Source organism: Panthera leo, chromosome D1 (assembly GCF_018350215.1).
Source record: "Panthera leo isolate Ple1 chromosome D1, P.leo_Ple1_pat1.1, whole genome shotgun sequence".
Classification (NCBI taxonomy): domain Eukaryota; kingdom Metazoa; phylum Chordata; class Mammalia; order Carnivora; family Felidae; genus Panthera; species Panthera leo.
Window position 1 is genome coordinate 48,593,914 of NC_056688.1, and position 25,004 is coordinate 48,618,917.

Below are 25,004 nucleotides of genomic sequence, written 5' to 3' on the forward strand. Positions count from 1 at the left end.
TGCCAATTATCTCCCCCTTTCCCACTGGGTCACCCCTTTGTATTTTTTTCACAGTTTCACAGTTAATAATACAGTTATATTTGTAGTTTTTAGCTACTCTTGTTCCAAGACAGTCTTATATTAATCTATTCTTTGATTGGCTTATTGACAAAAGTCATTTTAAAATCCGGTTTCATAGATAATAGAGACCTTATAACAGAAATAGCAACCATTGATTACCTATTCAGTATGTGAAGTGTTATGTTAAGTAGTTTATTTGCATTATCTCTAATCATCTTGACAACTAGCCAGCAAAATAAGTATTAATGTCTTTGTTGCATATGAGGAAACTGAAGCTCAAAGCTGGAAAGTAACTTACCCAACGTCTTGGACTTAAGAAGTGGCAGGATGAAGATTTGAATCCTGGCCTTCCAACTCTATCTCAATGTTCTCCCCATGGCAGTTTTCATGGCAGGCAAATGCCAGCAGGGCTGGCAGCACATTCTTCCTGCTCTTTCTTTAGCTGTAAGCATTCTTAGGGGTACGGGAATAATGGTGACATATTTCTCAATTCTAAGCTGAGAAATGGTTCTCCACTGCATCAAAATAAACTCCAGATTCACTAATATGACTTATCATGCCCTGCACAGCCAGATCTTTGAAAAGCATTAATATGTCATAATTAGGAATGATTAGGAATTTTGCTCAGTATTGAGCCTTATTAACAACGGCTAGGATAAGAACAATCAAAAGACACAAGCAAAGCAAGGAGAGATTTAGATTGCCTGGGGTTAAGTCTTGGTTTTGCCATTTATTACCAGTGGACCCTTCGGGAATCTCTTTAATGGCTATGCCTCAATCTCCTCTGTAAAATGGGCATTACTGTGTGTTTTTACTTCATGGAGCTATTATGAGGATGAGGGGAATTGATAATAGGAAATGCTTAGAACTTTGCCTGTCACGGAGTTAGTGCTATGTGCACGTCAGCTATCACCACCACTGCTAACATCATTATCACCGTCACCTTCATTTCTTCCCGGTCATGTCTCACCTCTTTCCCACTCTCCCTTCTCCCTCTCTGCCATTTGGTAACAACTACTTCCTTTTCTTCAGATGTATCAGCCCCTGTCTCACTTCAAGACCCTCATATGTTCCTCCCTCTCTGCCCAGAAGATTTCTTGCCACCCCTCTCCCCATATTCCCTGCATCGCCTTCCCCGGGCATTCCCACCCATCTTCACCTGGAGAACTCATTCAGATCTCGTTTCTGATCTCACTTCCTCCAGAAAACTTTCACATACCTCCTTATACCTTCAGCAGGGCACCCCACTTCATGTCCTAGAACTTTCTGACCTTTTCCTCTCATAGTGTTTACCATCCAGTGCTTATGTGTTTCCCTGTTACTGTCCTCTATTGAATGGTGAGTTGCTTGATAATGGCTATATGTCACTCTCATTTATTCCTTCCCTTAAATTAGAAGAGTAAATCACTAAAATGGATAGCTTTTAAAAACTGAATTTATGTCAGCACTGTGTTTAGCTGTAGACACTGCACTAGGTGCACGTCCAAGGATAACAGCCATAAGTAAGCATCCCTGTTGCCATACTTAACCTCAGTTGAATAACTGAGTCTCTGATGAAGTATTAAATAATATAAAGATTCTAGAAATAACATTCATAAAAACCATCCCAAAATGGAATGGACAGACTAGGGAAGGAAAGAGTTCCCTGTCACTAGAGGTATGTAAACAGAGTCAATTTGTCATTTGCTAAGAATGATCTGGAGAGATGAAGAAGGGAATGAGGTCATTTAACCTACAAAAGAGAAAACTGTATTCAAGTGTTAGAAAGAGGACCATATAAAAGAGGAAGTAATAAGAAAGAAAAAAGTATTCTGTGAGCCCTCAGAAGGAAGAGACAGAACCAAGAGGTAGAAAGTACCAGGAAAATGATTTAGATTCAATACCCCATTCCATCGGTTGCCCTTTAGTTTTGCTGGTTGTTTCCTTTGCTGTGCAGAAAGAAGCTTTTTATTTTTATGAGGTCTCAATAGTTCATTTTTGCTTTTTTTCCCCTTCCCTCCAGAGATGTGTTGAGTAAGAAGTTGCTGTGGCCAAGGTCAAAGAGGTTTTTTCCTGTTTCTCCTTGAGGATTTTGATGGCTTCCTGTCTTATGTTTAGGTCTTTCATCCATTTTGAATTTATTTTTGTGTATAGTGTAAGAAAGTGGTCCGGGTTCATTTTTCTGCATGTAGCTGTCCAGTTTTCCCAGCACCACTTGCTGAAGAGACTGTCTTTATTCCATTGGATATTGTTTCCTGCTTTGTCAAAGATTAGTTGGCCATCTAATGTGGGTCCATTTTTGAGTTCTCTAATCTGTTCCATTGATCTATGTGTCTATTTTTTTCCAGTACCATACTGTCTTGATGATTACAACTTTGTAATACATCTTGAAGTCTGGGACTGTGATGTCTCCAGCTTTGGTTTCCTTTTTCAGGATTGCTTTTGCTATTCGAGGTCTTTTCTGGTTCCATACAAATTTTAGGATTGTTTGTTCTAACTCTGTGAAGAATGCTGGTGTTATTTTGATAGGGATTGCATTGAATATGTAGATTGCTTAGAGTAGTATTGACATTTTAACAATATTTGTTCTTCCTATCCAGGAGCATGGAATCTTTTTCCGTTTGTGTGTGTGTGTGTGTGTGTGTGTGTGTGTGTGTGTGTGTCTTCTTCAGTTTCTTTCGTAAGCTTTCTATAGTTTTCAGTGTATACATTTTTCACATCTTTGGTTAGGTTTATTCCTAGGTATTTTATGGTCTTTGGTGCAATTGTAAATGGAATCGATTCCTTGGTTTCTCTTTCTGCAGCTTCATTATTAGTGTATAGAAATGCAACCAATTTCTGTATATTGATTCTATATCGTGCAACTTTGTTGAATTCATGTATCAGTTCTAGAGGGTTTTTTGTTGTTGTTGTTGGAATCTTTGGGTTTTCCACATAGAGTATCATGTCATCTGTGAAGGGTGAAAGTGTGATGTCCTCCTGCTTTTTGGATGGATTTTGATGTCTTTTATTTCTTTGTGTTGTCTGAGTGCTGAGGCTAGGCAATGTTGAATAACAGTAGTGAGAGTGGACATCTTTATCATGTTTCTTGCCTTAGGGTGAAAATTCTCAGTTTTTCCCCATTGAGGATGATATTAGCTGTGGGTTTTTCACTTATGACCTTTATGATCTTGAGGTATGTTCCTTCTATCCCTTCTTTCTTAAGAGTTTTTACCAAGAAAAGATGCTGTGTTTTGTTAAATGCTTTTTTTGCATCTATTTAGAGGATCATGTGGTTCTTATCCTTTCTTTTATTAATGTGATGTATCACACTGATTGATTTGTGTATACTGAACCAGCCCTGCATCCCAGAAATAAATCCCACTTGATTGTGGTGAATAATTATTTTAATGTATTGTTGGATCCAGTTTGCTAGTATTTTGTTGAGAACTTTTCCATACATGTTCATCAAGGAAATTGGTCTGTATTTCTCCTTTTTAGTGGGGTCTTTGTCTGGTTTAGGAATCAAGGTAGTGCTGGCCTTGTAGAATGAGTTTGGAAGTTGTCCTTCCATTTGTATTTTTGGAACAGCTTCAAAAGAATAGGTGTTAACTCTTCTTTAAATGTTTGGTAGAATTCCCCTGGTAAGCCATCCAGCCCTGGACTCTTGTTTGTTGGGAGATATTTTATTACTGGTTCAATTTCTTTACTGGTTATGGGTCTGTTCAAAATTTCTATTTCTTCCTGTTTTGGTAGTATATATGTTTCTAAGAATGTGTCCATTTCTTCCAGATTGCCCAATTTGTTGGCATATAATTGCTCATAATATTCTCTTAATATTGTTTGTATTTCTGTGGTGTTGATTATGATCTTTCCTCTTTCATTCATGATTTTATTTATCTGGGTCCTTTCCTTTTTCTTTTTGATCAGTCTGGCTAGGGCTTTATCAATTTTGTTAATTCTTTCAAAGTTTCTGCTCCTGTTTTCATTGATCTTTTCTACTGTTTTTTGTGTGTTTTTTTTTTATTTCAATATCATTGATTTCTTCTCTAATTCTATTATTTCCCTTCTTTTGCTGGTTTGGGGATTTATTTACTGTTCTTTTTCCAGTTCATTTAGGTATAATGTTAGGTTGTATATTTGATACCTATTTTCCTTCGTTAGGAAGGCCTGGATTGCTATATAGTTCCCTCTTATGACCGCCTTTGCTGCATTCCAGAGGTTTGGGGCTGATGTGCTTTCATTTTCATTAGCTTCCATGTACTTTTTAATTTCCTCTTTAATTTATTGGTTAACCCATTCATTCTTTAGTAGGATGTTCTTTAATCACCAAGTATTCATGGCCTTTCCAAATTTTATCTTGTGGTTGATTTTGAGTTTCATAGCCATGTGGTCCGAAAATATGCAAGGTATATTCTCTTTTTGTACTTGTTGAGGGCTGATTTGTGTCCCAGTATGTGATCTATTCTGGAGAATGTTCCATGTGCACTCAAGAAGAATATGTATTCTGCTGCTTTAGGATGAAATGTTCTGAATATATCTGTTAAGCCCATCCTGTCCAGTGTGTCATTCAAAGCTATTGGTTCCTTGTTCATTTTCTGTTTAGATGATCTTTCCATTGTTGTAAGTGGGGTGTTGAAGTCCCCTACTATTATGGTATTATTATCAGTGAGTTTCTTTATGTTTGTGATTTATTGATTTATAGATTTGGGTTCTTTCACATTGGGGGCATAAATATTTACAATTGTTAGATATTCTTGTGGATAGACCCCTTAATTATGATATAATGCCCTTCTTCATCTCTTGTTACAGTCTTTACTTATTTATTATTTATTTATTTAATGTTTATTTATTTTTTGAGAGAGAGGGAGACACAGAATCCGAAGCAAGCTTCAGGCTCTGAGCTGTCAGCACAGAGCCCGACGTGGGGCTCTAACCTGCAAGCTGTGAGATCATGACCTGAGCCAAAGTCAGACACTCAACTGACTGAGCCACCCAGGCGCCCCTACAGTCTTTGCTTTAAAATCTGGTTTGTCCAGGAGCACCTGGGTGGCTCAGTTGGTTAGGCGTCTGACTTTGGCTCAGGTCATGATCTCACGGTTCGTGAGTTCAAGCCCCGCGTCGGGCTCTGTGCTGACAGCTCAGAGCCTGGAGCCTGTTTCAGATTCTGTGTCTCCCTCTCTCTCTCTGACTCTCCCCCGTTCATGCTCTGTCTCTCTCTGTCTCAAAAATAAACGTTAAAAATTTTTTTTTTAAAAATCTAGTTTGTCTGATATAAGGATGGCTACTCCAGCTGTCTTTTGACTACCATTAGCATGATAGATGATTCTCCATCCCCTTACTTTTAATCTTCAGGTGTCTTTAGGTCTAAAATGAGTCTCTTGTAAGCAGCATATAGATAGGTCTTTTTTTCTTATTTATTCTAATACCTCATGTCTTTTGATTGGAACATTTAGTCCATTGACATTTATAATGAGTACTGAAAAATATGATTTTCACACCATTGTGTTGCCTGTTGATTTGATGTTTCTGGTGATGTTCACTGGTCCTTTCTAGTCTGTTGCTTTTGGTCTCTTTTGTTTTGTTTTGTCTTTTTTCCACTCAAAGAGTCCCCCTTAAAATTTCTTGCAGGGCTGGTTTAGTGATCACAAACTCCTTTAGTTTTTGTTTGTCTGGGAAACTCTTTTTTATTTCTCCTTCTATTATGAATGACAACCTTGCTGGATAAATATTTCTTGGCTGCATATTTTCTAGTTCAGCACATTGAATATGTCCTACCACTCTTTTCTGGCTTGCCAAGTTTCTGTGGATAGGTCTGCTGTGAACCTGATCTGTCTTCCCTTATAGGTTAAGGACTTTTTTTTTCCATTGCTGCTTTCATCATTATTTCCTTGTCTGTGTATTTTGTAAAGTGACTATGATATGCCTTGGTGATGGTGGGTTTTGTTGAATCTCTGTGATTCTTGGATTTTGATGTCTGTGTCCTTCCCCAGAATGGGAAAGTTTTCTACTATAATTTGCTCACATAAACCTTCTGCCCCCTTTCCTGTCTCTGCATCTTCTGGGACTCCTATGGTTTGGATGTTATTCCTTTTTAGTGAGTCACTGAGTTCTCTAAATCTTACATTGTGATTTTTTGCCTTTGTTTCCCTCTTTTTACTGCTTCATTATTCACCATAATTTTATCTTCTAAATCACTAATTTGCTGCTGTGCTGTGTCCATCCTTGCCATTGTGACATCATTCGAGATTGCATCTCAGTTATAGCATTTTTAATTTAGTCCTGACTAGATTTTATTTCTTCTATCTCCACATAAAAGGATTCTATGGTTTTTTCAACCTCAGCTAGTATTCTTATTATAGTGACCCTAAATTCTAGTTCAGACATCTTGGTTATGTCTATGTTGAGTAAGCCCCTGGCTGTCATTTCTTCCTGTTCTTTCTTTTGGGGTGAATTCCTTCATTTTTTCATTTTGGAGGAATAATTGGCAAAATAAAAAATTAAAATCAAAAAATTGAAAACAACACATAAAATCAAATAAAGAAAGCTAGATCCTAGGTATGTTTTGGTCTGGTTGTCAGAAGAATAGAGAAAAAATAGAATAGAGAAAAAAGAGAAAGGAAAGGAAAAAAAGGCAAGAAAAAAGTTTTAATTAAAAATTATTTATATAATAAAATAGAATCAAATGACATAAAAGAAAGTAAATGAAAGAATATAAAATTTAAAAAAATAAAAAAATTAAAGAAAAAATACATTTTTTTCTATTTCTGTATCCAAGAATGAGGAAGAAAAAAATCAATAAATAAAAAAACAATTTAAGCAAAAACAGAAGCAAAGAAAATGAACAAATAAATGAGCCAGCACACAGAATGAAACCTGAATTAAGTTACATCCAGTTTCCCCTAGAACTGAAACTGTGAAGCCCTGTATAGTCTGTACATTAGGCCGGTGGAGTGACTTGAGCTGGCCTTCTAGGTAATGTGCTTGGAGGATGCAGCTGGGCTGGGCTTGGTGTATCTGCTCCGTTCTCCACTAGGTGGCACTGCTTAGCTTACTGGGGTGGATCAGTGTGTCATGTACACCAGAGAGGTGGAAATGGCTTCACTCAGCTCCCTAGTCTCTGGCACAGGAACTGCACTGTCACCGACTCACAATCAAGTACGTCTCCTTTCTCTCAGGCCTCTATCCACTCCCCGCCTCTACCATATATCCAAGCTGTGCACCTGCCAGGCAGCACCTCCCTCTAGAGTTTTATCTCAGATGGGGTTGTGTTTCAAAACCTCACACTTCAGAGACCCCCGCAGCTGGACCCATACTGACTCTCGCGCGTAGGGTTTTGCAGAGCAATGGGCCGGTGCTGGCTTCCCTCAAAAAATGTTCATATGATCAGGCAGTGGCAGAGCTTCAGAGATTATGGCAATCCACAACACAGTTGGCACCAGGTTTCACTGCACTCTGGCGCCTTTGTCCCTATACCAGCAAACATGGCTGTTCTCTGGGGTCCACTGGGACCTTGGCCTGTGGGGAGCCTTATGACCTCTACCAAATGCATTCTAAATAGGGGAACTGCTTCTCCCCATGTGGCGCATGGATCCCTCAGACCCTGCTTCCTTCTCCAGGGGGTTCATCCTACTTCCTCACCAGAACACTGCCAGGCACAGAGGTCTAGAATTTCAGACTCTGTGCTCTGCTGTTTATAGAATCCTAGTGGTATTGAAACCCTTTCTTTTCCCCCTGTCAATGGTTTTAGGAAACAGATCTCTTGTTTAGTGCCCTGCTAGTATTTTCATTCTTTCTCTTTCTTTCTCTCCAGCTACTATCAGGGTGAGTGCTTTTCTTACATGATCCTTATACACCACACTCTCCCCCTTTCATTTTCTCTGTCCTCTCTCCATGAAATCAGTTCCCTACCCTTTGCAGCTTTTCTCTCCCCCAGTTTACCTCTCCATACCACGTCTCTGCCAAGTTCTGTGGCTCAAGTTATGTAGATTGTTGTGTTAATACTCAGATCAGTGTCCTAGGTGTTCAAAAGGGTTTGGTGCTGATCTAGATGCATTTCAGGGTCAAGACAAGCTCATCGTCTCCATGCTGCGCTTCCATCTTAACTCTGTCGGGAATGATTATTTTTTAAGTTTATTTACTTGAGAGAGGGAGAGAAAGAGTGAGGTAGGAGCAGAGAGAGAAGGAGAGAGAGAATCCCAAGCAGGCTCCACATTGTCAATGCAGAACCCAATGTGGAGCCTGAGCTTGTGAATCGTGAAATCATGACCTAAGCCTAAATCAAGTGTTGGACATTTAACCGACTGAGTCACCCAGGTACCCCCGGAATGATCTTTAATGTGCTAATATGTAAGTGCTGGATGAGCAAGTTTTTAAGGCATTTCCAATACTGAAATTCTGTGTTCATAGAAAAAAAAAGTAACCATATATGTTGTATTAATTAATTTCCATTACATTTTATTTCATGACTTATAATCATAGCTCTGATGAAATACTGACAGCAATAATAGATACTAATTGCTGAATGCTTGTTTGTACCAGGGTCTCTGTTAAGGGCTTTACAGATATTGTTTCATGTTATGCAACAGCCCTGATAGAGAGGTAGATATTATACCCATTCTATAGGTAAGAAAGCTGAGATTTGAAGAAGTAAGTGACTTTCCCAAGTTACTTAGGTATGACTGGTCAACTCAGGATTCAAACCCAGTTCTCTGTGATTCCATATATTCTCTACCTTCTCACTTTTCCATGCTCCCTTTAGTGCACTTAGAAAAATCCAGAGGACAATTAGAATACTAAAAGATGTAAGAATTTGATGCTATACGGGAAAGGTCCAAGAAAGGGTGGTTCTCACATCAGACATCAAAATGTATTCCAGTAGATCAAAGACTAGGTGGCTAAAAATTAAACTCATTGTACTAGAAGAAAATATTTGAGTAATTTGTTAAATATATTGAAGAGGGGTAGATATAATACGAAACTCAAAAGCTGAAAAGGAAAGCATAGTGATAAATGTGACTATATAAAACATTTTAAACTTCTGTATGACAAGAAGCCATACCAGGGATATGTATAGCATACCAGGGAAAAGTTAACAGTTACAATGCAATGATACAAAATACAAATACCAAACTGAAAAGAATATTTGCAATATTTATCTGAGATGAAGCACTAATATTCTTAAGAGGCAGATAGATTTTTAAAAGAACAAACTACACAAATAAAAAATAGGTGAAATAAGCAAATGGTAATTTTATGCCAAAACAAATTTAAATAGCCAGCAAACATATAAAAAGATGCTTAACTTCATAATTGTAGACAGGCAAAACTTAAAAATGCAATTGTCTACATATTAGAATGACAAACGCCAAATGTTATGATATGTGCAATTTTTACAAGACTATGAAGAAAGTCAATCATATCTTATTTGTGGGAGTATAAATTTTTGGACACAACTTGGCAATAGCTATTACAATTTAGCACTCATACCCTTTATCCAAGAACTTTTTGTTACATACTATTTATTGCAGCATTGTTTATAACAGCAAAATACTGAAACAACCTAAGGGTCTATCAACCTTGTACTGGTAAAATAAATTTGTAATGAATAATAGAACACTTTATAACTATAAAAAGGGATGAGACAAGTATAGGAATATGTGAATGACGAAAGTTCTTTAAAATATATTAGTAAGTAGAAAAAATAAAGGTATAAAACTATGTGTAAAATACCTTATTTGTATAAAATTTTAAAATTATAACTTTATAAACCTGATTATATTAACAAGAAAAATAATTGGTAGTATATATAAGAAGCCATCAAAATGGATATCTTTAGAATAAAAGATGGGGCCACTTTATATCTATGCTTTTTGTATTGCTTTTTCATGTATGTGCATTATATACATACATTATTTTTTATATCAATTTATTATTTGGGCAAAGAGATTCTCCCCTCCCCTTTTTTGCTTTCTTCATCAGTTTCTGTTTATTTAGTGAATAAATAATCATGTGAAAAATTAAGAACAAATTAAAAGGAACAAATAATGCATATACAATCTATGGACTATACTCAGAAAGTGTATTTCCAGGGAATTCATCCTTCAGAAACACCTTCATAAGTGTTTGCAGTAGCAGAAAGCTAGACACAGTCTCAACAACAATAGGGATCCTGTTGAAAAAAATGCTGGTCTCTCCATACCATGTATTGCTGGGCTCCTGTTAAAAAGGTAAAACAGCAGGAGCTGATATGGAAGATGTCCAGGATACATTGTTAAAAGCAAAACAGAAACAGTTTATAGATTATATATATGATATGATCCTACTCACTTAACTAAAAATGTGAAGACATATTACATATATAAAGAAAGAAATAGAAATAAGCCATGTGTGTGCATATACATATAGTAGACTTCTAAAAAGTATACCCAAGAAACTGCTAACATTGGTTACCTCTGGAACTGCAGATGTTAAGGGGAATTTTTTACTTTTCCTCAGATACCTTTCTGAAACATTAGAATTCATTTACCATGATCCTATATTATGTTTTAATAAGAAGTTAGCCTTAATTGTTTGACAAGAGATTATTTGGCCCAGGAAGTTTATGCATTCAGCTTCCTGTAGGCAGGAGCCTACATCTAATTACTTTTCCTGTCCTTTCGGCTGTCTGAGTCATAGTCTGACTCATCCATGCCTAGACAATCTCTGAAATGACTGTCATCTACTAACAAGTAAATCTGGAAATTCTATAGTTCAAAGGAGCTTTACACTCAAAGAGCCTCTCAGTCCTTTCCCTCCAAGGTAGGAGAATATTGAGGCTCAGGAGTTGAAAAGATAGTCACTCAGCTGGTGTGTGGCACTCAGGCGAAACCCAGATCAATGGACTTCTCTAGGTTACCATGTAATCAATGCATTCGGTAAGGATTTCACCAGAATAGAAAGCCAGGGAAGAGGCATGGAAAATTATAAAAGTGGTTAAGGAGGCTTCCACAAAGTTATTATGAGAGGGCTGGGATGGGGAATTAAAGATTACAGATATCCCATGGGGCACCTGGGTGGCTCATTCCATTAAGCATCTGACTCTCAGTTTTGGCTCAGGTCATGATCTCACAGTTTGTGAGTTTGAGCCCTGCATCAGGCTCCGCATAGAGAGTGCAGAGCTTGCTTGGGATTCTCTCTCTTTCCCTTTCTCTCTGCCCCTCCCCCACTTGCATGCTCTGTCTGTCTCTTTCAAAAATAAATAAATAAACCTAATAAAAAAAAAAAAAGATTGCAAATATTCCAGACCCCAAGGGGAAACAGTGGCAACTCCCTATCCACCACCCAGTGTCATTGTCAAAGAGGATTGATGAGAGGCCAAATAAGATGTTATGTTTTACATGCAGATAAATTGGTCAGGTTTTTTGTTTTTTTTTTAATTTATTTTTTCTATTTTTTATGGTTGGTAACCAACTTCTCTGTAAATAAAAGGAAGCAGAATTCTGGCATCAACTGCATAAGAATAGCTCTGTGTATGTTAGAAAACTGGACTTTCTGTGTGTTCAGTTCAAGCAGAAAAGCTTCTTGGGGACTTGCCTTGTTCACCTTTGTTCTCCACCGATGATCCCTCTCCTGGGGCAGACACAGAGCCCTGTCGTTGGAAACCACTCAGTAATTATATTATGTTGACTTCGACTGAATTGATTTGAGAAAGATTTTAGCTTTTACTTCTCATTAAATTTGACTTCAGAATGATTTTTCCCTCTCGGCAGAGTTTTGTGCTTGTTTTTCAGATGTTCTGTTTTTCTTCTGGCGTCGGCCCCAAAATGGGAGTTAGCAACAGCAACATAAACTCCAGGCATTCTTTATTTCATTTTGTCAGAATTCATTCTGGAATTGTACATGAGAAATGGGGCAGTCGGGTTTATTTTGGAACAAGGCTCAGGGCTGTCTAACCAAGCTCAGAATGACAGGACCAGGCATATGACCAAAAAGAGGGATTTGGCAGGCAGCCAGCCCCATTTCATACAATCTACCCAGAACTTCTTCTGAATATATTAATCTGTCAGCGCATACTCATCTATGTACATTACATGTGTCTCTCTTTATTATCCTGTTTTTCCTCTAATTTTGAAGGCTCATATCCACCCCCGAAATCTAGGAAACTCACAGAGGCATATTAAATGCACATACTAAAATTCTTGTAGACATGCATAGACAGTTTCAGCCGAGTCAGACCATTCTATAAACGCCACAAGATGAAATTTCACATCTTTGCTAAATGAAAGTTGATAAGAGCCTGAAACTTGCTAAGTAACACTCAACTGCCTTGGTAGGACATTAGGGGTTTTGAGGTAGGTGACATAATCTTAGACAGCTTCTCAGTTTGGAGAAACATTTTTCAACTATCAGAATGATAGGCCTTATAAATACCCAAATTCTCTGGCTTCTTCTTCTAGGTGAATGGCATTGACCTCCGTGGAGCATCCCATGAGCAGGCCGCAGCTGCACTGAAGGGGGCTGGACAGACGGTGACGATTATAGCACAATACCAACCTGAAGGTCAGTGAGAAACCAAGCTTATAATGTTCTGATACGTTTCTGTGAGAATGTATACCCACATCTGGTAATCTGTATTAACCAGTCTATACCAACAAGGTTTTTTAAAACTCACCTATCCTGAAAAATGGGTGTTACATGTCCAGGGAATATGAGGCTTTATTACCCTTAATCTTCCAAGGAAAACATCAGTTAGAAAGTCCTCTTTGAAATATGAATTAAAAAAAAAAAAAAAAAACAAAAAAAAAAAAAAACTATCCTCAACTTTATTTATATTCTTATCTGTAGGCACTTTTGGTCAGCAATGGATAGTATAAAAACCATTAAGATGGACTAAGAATCAAACTGACATGAGACAGATTAACAGGAGAAAATGAAATTTAATAGCATATGTAAGGGGAATCCACACAGGCAGGGAAATTCCAAAGACAGGCAAAATGACATATATATATGTCATCCTGAACTGTGAAATGGGTGGGGTCTGGGACCTTAGAGGACAGGATTGTATTTCACAGGGCGATAAGAAGAACTGATATTTGGTAATTAGATATTTGTCCTGGCTATACATATACAGATGGATCACTCAGATAAAATTTATCTCTGCTAATAACCATTGTTCTGGGAAAGGCCCCCCAGGTGAGATCCTTCTATGTAGTTATAGGAGGGACAAAAGTTTCTCTTGAGCCTTTAGGGTCTCAATTGCCTTCAGCTCAAAATCCACATACCAAAGTGGCATATTCAGTGGGGGCAAGGGGGTGGGAGTGGTTGTCCTGAATCCCTTCAGGAGCAAGGAGGACAGAGAGAACAGACCATGATCAGCATTCTCTCTGTGGCATTAACTTTTATTAACACTAACACAGCTTTTGGTTGTCCTTGATGTAGATTTTTGTGTGTGTGTACTCTCAGCTATAGTATAGCTTGTTTGCAATATGCTACTGTAAACCCTGAAACATGGTGAGATGTCATAAATTGGCTTAGCCAACTGAGACCTGATGAGATATCCTAAATTGCATTAGCCATACCCTGCTCTTTTGTTTGTTTCAACATCTGTTTCTGTGATCAGAGTGAGGCTCAATGAGACAACCGGGATGTTACCTATTGTGTGGTTGATATTTTAGCAAATTTGTATGTAGATTGCTCCTTTGTTAATGAAATGCAGTTAAGCACACCACAGTGGGCTAGACTTTTTACAAGAAAAAAAGAGGAATGTGCTTTCTGTCTTTAGGAAATGTAGTTAATTACCCTTGGCCCACATAGCTCTCAGAGAAGACTATTAAACAGATAAACATGGAAGTACAAGATGCCATTAAGGAAGAGCCTTTATGCCTGTGGGTATAAAGAGCTTCTTTGACCTTTTAAAGTGATTCTTTCTTAATGTCAGTTGGTCTATTGTTCTTTGGAAGACTGAGGTTTGTATCTTGCTTGTGAAGTCTTAGATTTTATTTACCATAATGGTGGCCAACCACATATTTCATGTGAGAATAAAGAAAACATTGTGCTATGTGTATTTTGGAGTGTTTCATTTATGTTGCCTGTCTTTAGAATTAGAATTTGCAATTAAGTTATAAAAATATATATTAAATGTTTTCTCCAATTGCCCTGGCCCAGATATGGACAGAGAATGGGGGAAGAGGAGATTTGTGATTATCAAAGATGGATGATGACAACACCAAGGGAAAATGTTCTTTCTGTACAGCTTTGAAAGTCTTTCTACTTAAAAATTAGTAAATGTGTCTTCTAATAGCAATAAATGGCTCCAGAAGTATCAGTTGTAAAACAGAAAATAAAAACATCTGGTTTAGCATAATTTGATGAACAAATTCTACTTCATATAGAGTAAGAACTTTTACATGGGACTTTTCCATTTTCTTTGTAGCTGTTTTCATTCAGTCTCAAACTGTATGCCCTTCACCACTACCTGGCACATGGCAATAAATACCCAGGCTGCTTTCCCATTTCTGAAAAATTTCATCTCAAACACGAATTACAACAATTAGAAGCTTTTGATAGTGAAGACAGCCATTCAAGTGACCTTGAACAGAGTGATTTTAAACTTTAAAGGTTACAGTAAAAGATAAGAATGTCATCATTCTATCAACTTTAATCTTCATCTTAAGCTTCCTTACAGCTTTTGTTTCCTTTAAGCAGTGTACTTAATTTGGATACTAGGCTGTGCATTGTGAAGATGTCTATTCAAAGCAAATCTTATAAATCATATAAACCAATTTTCAAAGTGCTTCTAAAGAAATGTGCAAATAAAAACAATCTTATTTCAAAATGCCAAAGTGCAGATAGGATTCACAGAATGACTTACCTATTTTAATAGTCTAACTGTATTGTAATTTTTCACAGCTTTAAATCAGTTGGAAATGGGGTAATGTAACATCAAGCAATCATTTTCCCCTCTTTCTAAATTTAATGTGTAACTGAGCCTTAATTTAACTATTATATGAAATGGAAAACTGATTGGATTATTGTTTAGATCATTTAGGAACATTTATTTTTTTTTTTTTTTTTTTTTTTTTTTTTTTTATTTTTATTTTTATTTTATTTTATTTTTTTAATATATGAAATTTACTGTCAAATTGGTTTCCATACAACACCCAGTGCTCATCCCAAAAGGTGCCCTCCTCAATACCCATCACCCACCCTGCCCTCCCTCCCACCCTGCCCTCCCTCCCACCCCCCATCAACCCTCAGTTTGTTCTCAGTTTTTAACAGTCTCTTATGCTTTGGCTCTCTCCCACTCTAACCTCTTTTTTTTTTTTTTTTTTTTTTCCTTCCCCTCCCCCATGGGTTTCTGTTATGTTTCTCAGGATCCCCATAAGAGTGAAACCATATGGTATCTGTCTTTCTCTGTATGGCTTATTTCACTTAGCATCACACTCTCAGGAACATTTAAATTTTATGACATTTTTAGGAAATAATGAACAATTTGCCTTTAAAATAACAAGTAAAAAGAAGAGTATTCCATCAGAGTCCATTAGGAAATTCTCACCAGATCCCCTTCATTTGCACCAGGATTATGAGATGTCCATGCTAAGACAAATTTTATTTACATTTCTTTTGGTAGGTTCAAGAACCAGGCTTCCAGTAAATAAGTTTTTCAATTCAAAACATAAAAATGCTTTTGTCAGGAGTATACTAGATTCCTTGCTCAATGTTACCAGACATTCAGAAAATTTGGCCCTTCAGACTCATATCCCAAGTCTTTGTCTTTAAGAATTGTTTGTTTTTTATCTTACTGAGGAGAAAGAACTTAGATACATTTAACAGAAATCATTTTCTGATGACACAGAACCAAAATTGTATAATAATGACACCATCTCTAAGAATTATGGGATGTCAGACAAGGGCTAAACCTGCAGAAGCCAAAACAGTACAAGAGTACTTCATGGAAATGAGGGAATAGGGAAATGGAGCCAGACTCTTAAAAGTGGGTGAGATTTCTATTCTGAAGAGCAGGAAGAAAAAAAAAATATCTTGCTAAACTAAGTAAGATCATGAGCTCCATGTGTGCAGACACACAACCTATATTTTGTTCACTGACAAATCAATTTTCTATGTTATACTTGTTATTAGTGTTTCTTAAAGAGTTGCTGAGCTGATAAATAAAATTTACCTTTCTTTAATATTCAGTTTCTACTGAAGATGATTGAAGATTGGAGGAATGATTCAGTTTCACTACTTGCATTTTTTCATTTTGGCTTCAAAGCAGAAAATATGTGCCAAACCAGCATGTGTTGCAAAATATAAAACCATTTCCAAATCTGTTTTTCATAAGACTTAGCACATTTTTGAAATAATTATAAATAATTTATAATTATCATAATGTAACAATAAATGTCTTCCTTGGCAAGTTTTACTGTGCAGAGTAAGACCAAAGTTGGGGTAATTTAATCCCTGTTATCTAAATTACTCTATCCATCATCAAATCTTATCCAATGCCTAGTCCTAGGTAGTAGAATTAAAGCCAAATTTGAAGAGTCACATACAAACAATGTTTCTTTCTGGTGGTATGATTGTGGTTCATTTATACCAGCCTTTTTTAAAATCCATTTTCTATCACATGTTTACTTGGAAATTAACATGTATTATATTGATATTAGGAAGAAAATAATGAATTTTTTTCTTTATTTCTTTTTTTGAGAGGATCATTTATCTGATACTTAAAGAATAATCCTACTTTAGCAATATGGGAAGTTAATTCTTGTATAAAACTTCAATTGTCTATATTCAGTTAGTGAAGTTACTCCCATCACTACTTCAAAAAAGGAAACATAGTGTCTGCCCTCTCCCTGGCCCACATATATATACATGTATATCCCTTTCCCATCCCTTTATAGCCATCTTCCCCATTGCTTTCAGAATTATTATTCTAAAAAGATATTAGCCCAAGGTGCCTCTGCACAAACTCCATGCCCTTCACAGTATAGTCCCAGCCAACCTCCATGTTCCCTCCCCACTAACCCAACCATCACCCACCAGCATCATCTTTTATAGCCCTCCCACTGCTACACAGGACTGCTTTCTGCTCCCCACACTTGGTCCTGAACAGTTTCTGTGCCTTTGCTCATGTGGGTTTCTCTCCCTGGAATTCCCTTTTCTCCCATTCTACCAATAGGATTCCTACTCATTTTGAGGGCCTGCACATGTCACTTCCACTATGAAGTCCTCTTTTATCTGCTAAGTCAGTGTTGATTGATTCAGTCTGTGAACTCTTTAGACCTGTATTCAGATAGTTTTTGTGTCCCTTAACATAATTTGTGCATTTCCCGACTCAAGTAAGCTTCTAGAGGGCGATAATTTATTTATCACTCATTTTATGTCAATATGAATTTGGCTATGCTGTATTAAAGGGTTATCAAATGGATCTCCATTTGTTTTAGAGATGCAATATAATATTTTCATTGTGTTGGCAAATAATAGTAAGTGCTTAAGAAATATTTGTTGAATGAATGGCGTGGGTTTTTTATATTAGTTACAGAAATGGTAAATGAATCCCCAGATTGGACATTTGACATTGATGCAGTTTTTATGTGATGCCTTTTTGTTCTTTTCCTAAAAAAAAATTCACCCTATTGGATGATCTCCCTTTCTCCTGCACTGCAGAAAACTACAGCTATTTTTCTATAATAGAACACAAGCAAAAATTATTAAAGCTCCAACATTTTTTAAAGTTCCAAAACTTGGGGTGCCTGGGTGGCTCAGTTAAGCATTCACCTTTGGTTCAGGTCATGATCTCGCAGTTAGTGAGTTCGAGCCCCATGTTGGGCTCTGTGCTGACAGCTTGGAGCCTGGAGCCTACTTCAGGTTTTGTGTCTTCCTCTCTCTCTGTGCCTCCCCTGCTTGAGTTCTCTGTCTCTCTCTCAAAAATAAACTTTTCAAAACAAAAAAATTCAAAAACTCAACTCTAACACCATTGATCATTGATTATATCCTAATTATACATTGGTCAAAAAGGGTCTAACACAGCATTTCCCAAATCAGATAGGGGCAAATCTTTATAGCATTTGTTGCCTTCTCACTATATAATAATACCTAGATTTACTGTGGGATCACTGACTAGGGCTGAAATCGTAAGCTAGCTACCAGATATTCACTAGGAGAGCCAAGTGAACAGTATAAACTGTTGGATAAAGCACAAAATGGAAACCAACATATTCCTATGAAAGCTACCAATATCCTTTTGCCTTTAATCTGACTATTCAGGGCATTGTTTTGGACACAGAAAGGGTTTCACAAAGACCTGCAAGTAGGAAAGAGGTGATCAGTCAGCAAGGTCCCCATCAGTGAGCGGGGATTCGAGTAGACAGTAGAGGGGCTGAGTTTCTCCATCATTTAAGTTTTTATCCAAGTTGCAGTTAGTTAACATACAATTTAGTTTCTGGTATACAATATTGTGATTCAACACTTCCATATAACACCTGGTTATCCACCTTTTATTCTCTCATAGAATATTTGAGTTCCTGAAAGAAAAACCCAAAGAACAGAGTTAACTGTTCTCTGGAGACTTACAAATAGGGCCTGGTTTAGGGAATTGTGACTGAGTGGCTATGTGGTTCATTTAAACTTTAATTTGGTTAGTAGATATTTTTACTGAACACTTACTATGCTCTAGTCATTGTTTTTGGGAAAAGATAAAGCAGTGAACCAATAAGTCCTTCTCAAATAAATATTCAATTTGTCAGATGGTGATAAGTAATGTAAATAAATAGGAAGAAACGTGAAAATGATAGTAACAGAGAAATGTATGGTGAATATAGAAGGCCAAGCTAATCAGTTTATATTTCAGCAGAGACCTCAAAGAAATCTGAGAGGAAGCCATACAGGAATCGGGGGAAGAAATGAATTATTCTAGAGTCTTGGTCTGCCAACTCTGGTCTGTGAAGCAGCAGCATTGATAAAAACTGAGAGCTTGGTAGAAATGCACAATCTCAAGCTCTAATTCAGGCCTACTAAGTGAGAATCTACATTTTTTCAAGATCCATCGGTTATTTGTATGTACATTAGTTTGAGAAGCACTGCACTAGAATACTTGAGGACCCTGCAAAAATTGTGATTTGTTACTGTGGGATCGGACTCCCTCTACCTGGAGTACAAGGCAATGTCACATAAGGCTGCATCAGTAAGGTTGATTTCTGGCATGTGTTACTCAATGATTGGTCATGCATCAGTGGTTGTACTAGGGACAGGTCAGGCTGCAGGGAATCTAAGAAGTTCATGTGTCATTCACCTCTACCTTGCCTCTACCTTGCCTCTACCTCCCCTCTAAGTATAGATTATCAAGCAAATTCATAAGTCTTGCTAGAACTCCTCATCTCGTGAGACAATGAACCTTTTCAGGCTTCTTTCCCTTTCATTATGGCTTCTCTGCAAGAGAGTAAAGAAGCAGTGAGTTGGGATGAGGTAAGATTGAACTCTATCCTGATGGGCAACTTTGTGGATCAAAAGAAAGTTATTAAGGCATCACTATAAAGTTTCTTTAAGGAACTTATTATATTTTAAAGCAGAAGCTCATTTCAGTAATCTTTTTGTTCCTTTTAAATTATGAAACTAATTCAGAAGGAAAAGTACTCATTCTTTTCAGAATGAAGTGAAATTCTGATACTTTTCTGGTTTACTACTCTAAATGAAGTCACAAGCTTAAACCATAGTTGGACACCATCATCTATTTCTCTATAAGGTCAAAGATGTGGTGAAAACCTAAAATGAATATGTAATTTACTCTGAAAAACTATAGATACCTTCTGTACTTAAAGGTTCCCAGAAATGAAAGTATATACAACATCCAAGAAGCTTACTTAATTCAACCTAAATTTCTTTCTTAAAATCAATGTCTACATAAGTTTATACATATGAATGAGCAGCTGTGGCATGTTGAGATATTTTCTCAGTGCAAATAACTGCATCTTAAATACCCAGGCAATATTCATAAAGTCCAGGTGGAGGTCTTGGTCAGAAATTGCATCAGTATCATCAGGGAACATTCAGGATGAGCTTTGGAATGGAAAGTAATATGTAAGACTCTGGACTAGAAAGAGAAGACCAGTATTCTAGTCCTAACTCTACCCCTAACTGTGTGACCTCATGCTAGTTATTCATCTTTATGAGTTTTCATTTTCTCACTTAGAAAAGAAAAAGTTAGGATGAGTAAAATATTTTCAAAAGAAAGAACCCTCCAGTTACTGAATTCTAGATGAAAGACATGACCCCTCAAGTAATATAGAAGTATAAATCCCATTATTTGAAGATCTTGTTGCTAATACTGCACCTTTGTTCTTTGCATTTTTTTGCATTATTTAAGAAAAAAACACAAAATCTGGTTAACTTGATGTATTCTGTGTAGTTTACCTAGAATCACTGAGAAATGGAAATTAAGAGTTGAAAAAATCCTTAATGATCACCTTGTCCAGCTTCACAGATGGGGGAACTGAGGCTCAGTCAACATCCACATAGGAAATTAATTCAGTATCTTAAAATTTGTCATAGATGCTAAAGTTGAGGCTAGCTAAAGTTGAGGCTAGCTCAACAACTAGTAAATTCCTAAATTCTTTTAATTTACTATAGTAGCTCATCATGGCTGATGACTTAACTAGCCCAAGGAATCTAATCCAATTAGATTATTATGAACAGAAGAGAGTTGAAAAATTCTTATGGAACCTCAGGGCTTTCTCATGCCCATAATTTCACTTTCATTGCTAGCTTATTACTCTTGTTAATTGTTCTTACTCATGTATCGCAATTGAATGATATATATAAGAGAGGTTTCAAAGTGTAAGCAATTACTGTTAATTTACAAAATAACCACAATCGGGGAGTATTGATACTTCAAGAAACAGCTCAAATATATTATGCTTTTTGCACCTGGGTGGCTCAGTCGGTTAACTGTCCAACTTCTGCTTAGGTCACGATCTTGTAGTTTGTGAGTTCGAACCCTGCATGGGGCTCTGTGCTGACAGCTCAGAGCCTGGAGCCTGCTTCAGATTCTGTGTCTCCCTCTCTCTCTACCCCGCCCCTGCTCACTCACACTCTGTCTCTCACTCTCTCTCAAAAACAAATAAGCATTAATTTTTTTTTTTAATATCTTATGCTTTTCCTCTTTCCTACCCTAACTTCTTCATGCAGCATCCTTCATCCATCTGTCCATCCATCCATCCATCATCAATCAGTTCATCCTTAGTGATATTCTGTATTGCCACATATCATCTCCAAATATGTTGCATTAAATCTGATTTAATTAATTTGATTCACATATTCTAATTTTTACCAAAATATTAGGAAGGAAGCTTACATACAACTTTATATCACTCTAGAATTTTTATTGCTTAGCTGTGTCTTTCTCCACAACTCTCTCTCATATGGGTACAGGCTCCACCAACACGTTCTGCCTCCTCCTGCAACTAGAAATCTCCCAGGATGTCCCTTTACTTATGTATCTTTTTCCTACCCTTCTCCCAGTTGCTTTTTTAACTCCCCAACCTCCAACTAAAACATAACATCACAGAATATAACAGAAAAGATGATTCATGCAAACAGAGTCTGCAGATTTATGGGAGGTTCTCTCTCAGTGATTAATGATGCTGCATATCTTTCTCCATGCTTATACCCCGGTTTGGACGTAGAGTAATGTAATGGGGACAAAGTGAGATACCACTTCCTGACTCAAAAAATTCTTTTGACCTAATTATTTATCCTGGGAATCCAGTGTTTCAAACTCTTATCAGAGGGGCTAAAAATATTTACAAAGCTGATATATGTCATTTCCCTTCCTGTTATACCATCTCTGCCCATAATTAAACATACTGATCTTTGGGTGTCTCATCTTGTGATTTTATAATATTTTGAAGGACCCTTGGCATCCAGTGACATAATGCACTCACTCACTAATACTGAAAGAGGCTAAATAAATCTGTGCTAGAGACATTTTGACAACCAAAAAGATCTCTTAGATCCATCCCTTGAATTAGCAGCACCCAGATCAAATACATGGAAATAAAGGGTCCTAATCATATTCTTGACTATACAAGTATTACCAGATGAACACAGATCCTCCACTGATAAGGAGTTTCAGGACATTAGAGAACTGTTAAAGAATGTTCCACAGAGACAAGCAGAAGAGGAATGCTGGCTAAAACATCTAAAATACCTACTAACCTTACTCCATATTCTCAGTAAAGAATGTAGTTCACCTCCACATTTGTTTGGAAATCCCAGTATATAAGCCAACCCTCAAATTTACTAATGAGTAATGAGACATTTTTCTTGTTACTTCCCTGACTCTACAGCCAATGCTTTTTAACCACGCCCAAGCCACATCACTTTCTAAACAGTGATGCTCTGTTTTGTTCATTAAGATGGTTAGAGAGATTATTTTTAAGGCTCTTTCTGGCTGACATTCTATGAAATTAGAATATGTCATTAAGGAACAATTATTGCAAGCAGGTAATTTTGAGTGTTCTCATTTTATTCCTCACATGTTAAACACATGGAAATTCTGCTTTCACCCACTTGGTGGGAAGGGGAGAGAGATCTATATCTGTGGAAATTGCTCTCTCTGTGTTTAAAAGAATTTGAACCCCCCAATAGTGGCTTTAAATTCAATTCAAGTAGAAACACTTGTTACTTGTTGGGGCTTTCAAGATTAACAATTTATTATATATGACCTCTTCATTTACAGACACATTATAGCCTAAATCTTAATCAGTTTCATAAAGTAAAGTAAATGTAACTACCAAGTTGAGAAACAGATTTATTGGGGGTAAAAAGAAATAATATGAGGAAAAATCATTTTTGATAAATTCAAAAGCTGAATTCTGAATTTAATTCTCAGAATCACAAGTAGTAGCAACTACAGAATGGGAAAGCCAAACCCAGGAAACATAAAGTATACATCTTTAATGTATATATACATTCCTAATAGATTGCTATTAGGAATATGTATAGAGATTCCTAATCCAAATAGGATTCCTGGTAGACTCATTGACTAAGCTATAAAAGAAAAGTATTCAAATTGTACTTTGGTTCAAGATAATCTTGTTTTACTCACTCTGTTTTCTCATATTCATGTTTCCACAGCTAAGGGTAATTTATTTCCTTAATAAGAGTTGCTGACATGTTGGGGACATAAAGCAAAGGCAGAACAAAAATTCCTTCAGTCAGTCTTCATTCAGCTGATATTTATTAAATGCTTCTAGTGAGTGACACACTGACCTGGACATTGGAGATAGAATGATGAACAAATTATGCATGACCCTTTCCCTGATATACCTACAGTTAGCAGAATAAAATCACACCAGTGGTTCATACAAGCTCAGGTGAGTGCTCCAGAAAAAGAAAAGGACTTAGATCTAGACTCTCAGAGTCTACGTATTCACGTATATTCTTAGAGTGTACTGAGCCAGACCAAACCAAAATAGACTAAAAACTCTGACCTAGATAGAGGCTTAAGAAGGAAATTATTTCCCAAGGAAATAATATTTTCATGAATTTGAAGGGTAAGTAGGCATTAATTTGTCAAAGCAGAGCAGAAGAAGCAGTTGTAAGGAAGAGGAGGGAAACGTATGTGAGAAAGTGGGAGAAATACCATGCGTAAGGAAGTGAAAGAGGGAGGCGTAGGCAGACTATGGAGGACTGGTATTTGGTTCTTTCTCCTGAAAGCAACAGTGTTGAAAAGTATTAAGCCAGAGGCTGGCAGGATCAGATTTTTTCTTCTAAAAAAAAAAAAAAATAGCTCTGACTGCTGAAAAGAGAATAGGCCAGAAAGTGCCAAAGATGCTGGGAAAGACCCAGTTAAAAAGTGCTCATCTGGGTAAAATGGTGGTGGTTGGCTTAGAAGTAGTGGCAGAATTGGTGGAGAGGAGCAGACACACTCAGGGGGGAAATGGGGGGAAAGTTGGTGATAAAGTCAACAGCCTTACATGTTGGCTTATTAAAATATATAAATTCACCGATTTCATTAAAATATGGCACAGCATTATTGACAATTACAAGACAAATAAACCCATCAGGGAAAAGCATGTTTTATTCAGCTTATACCTTAGTCCCTAATATGGGCCTAGTTCATAGTAGGCATTCAATATGAAATTTTTTCATATGAAAAATTTTCAAATTTTCGTAAATATAAAAAATAAAAGAATGATGCCAATGAATAAATATATCTATTCTATAGGAACTCTCTCTTCACGTTTTTTATTTTAGCTAAGGCAGAACAAAATATAGATGTCAGAAAAAGAAAGACAGGGAGTTGGTAGCAAGAGAGAGAATAATTAAGACTAGTATGGAGCAGTCACCATATGTCTGATGACATTCTAAAATCTCTGCATATGTGTACACATTTAGATTTCTCAAAAACTTATGATATAGGTTCCATTGCATCACCCATTTGCTCATTTACAGATGAGAAAACTGGGACTCAGAAAGCATAAGTAGTTTTCCCAAGATCAGACAACTAACCAGTAGAGTAAAGCAAGGAGTCATTCTCAGGCAGAAAGATTCCAGAACAGCCATTGCACTAGACTACTTCTCAAAGGAGAAAGAAAAGGAGAGAAAAAGGGAGGCAATGGAGGGGATATGCAGAATCTAATAAAGGGAAAATGCCATGTACCCAGAGAGAGAGAGGACAGAGGTACAGAAGGGACAAAAGAGTCAGATGGGGAAATAGTGATAAGCTAGGCAAGGTCAGCCGACAGGCAGATCAGAGAGACTCTAGTAATGAGATGTGATCAAGAAGGGAGACAGGCCAATATTGGGTTGTCATAGGCCATAGGCCCGGGAGCAGAGCAAGGCTAGTTGGGTGAATTCCCTTTTTTTTTAAGTTTGTGGTGTTGTTCTTTTCAAAATATGGGGCAGTTGGGGGCCTGCATTTCAGTTCTGAGAATAGGTGTGGCCCCAAACTGGTACAAAGGCAGGTGGAAGGCTCACTATTTACTACATTTTGAGGTCTTAAG

At 37.0% G+C, this 25,004-nt stretch overlaps 1 protein-coding gene and 1 long non-coding RNA gene across 4 annotated transcripts in view; one reads left to right on the forward strand and one right to left on the reverse strand.

Annotated features, from left to right (window-relative positions):
* The window catches only part of LOC122201112 (disks large homolog 2-like), a 1,368,059-nt gene that overhangs the window by 1,058,470 nt on the left and 284,585 nt on the right, over nt 1–25,004 (forward strand). For all 3 annotated transcript variants that reach the window (XM_042907026.1, XM_042907024.1, XM_042907025.1), the window contains one exon: nt 12,456–12,558. In XM_042907026.1, coding sequence (XP_042762960.1) covers nt 12,456–12,558 — 103 coding nt within the window. The remainder of the gene's footprint in view (nt 1–12,455; nt 12,559–25,004) is intronic.
* The window catches only part of LOC122201120, a 46,894-nt gene continuing 44,970 nt past the window's right edge, over nt 23,081–25,004 (reverse strand). The window contains exon 3 of the long non-coding RNA XR_006194088.1: nt 23,081–23,268. This is a non-coding gene — a long non-coding RNA (uncharacterized LOC122201120). The remainder of the gene's footprint in view (nt 23,269–25,004) is intronic.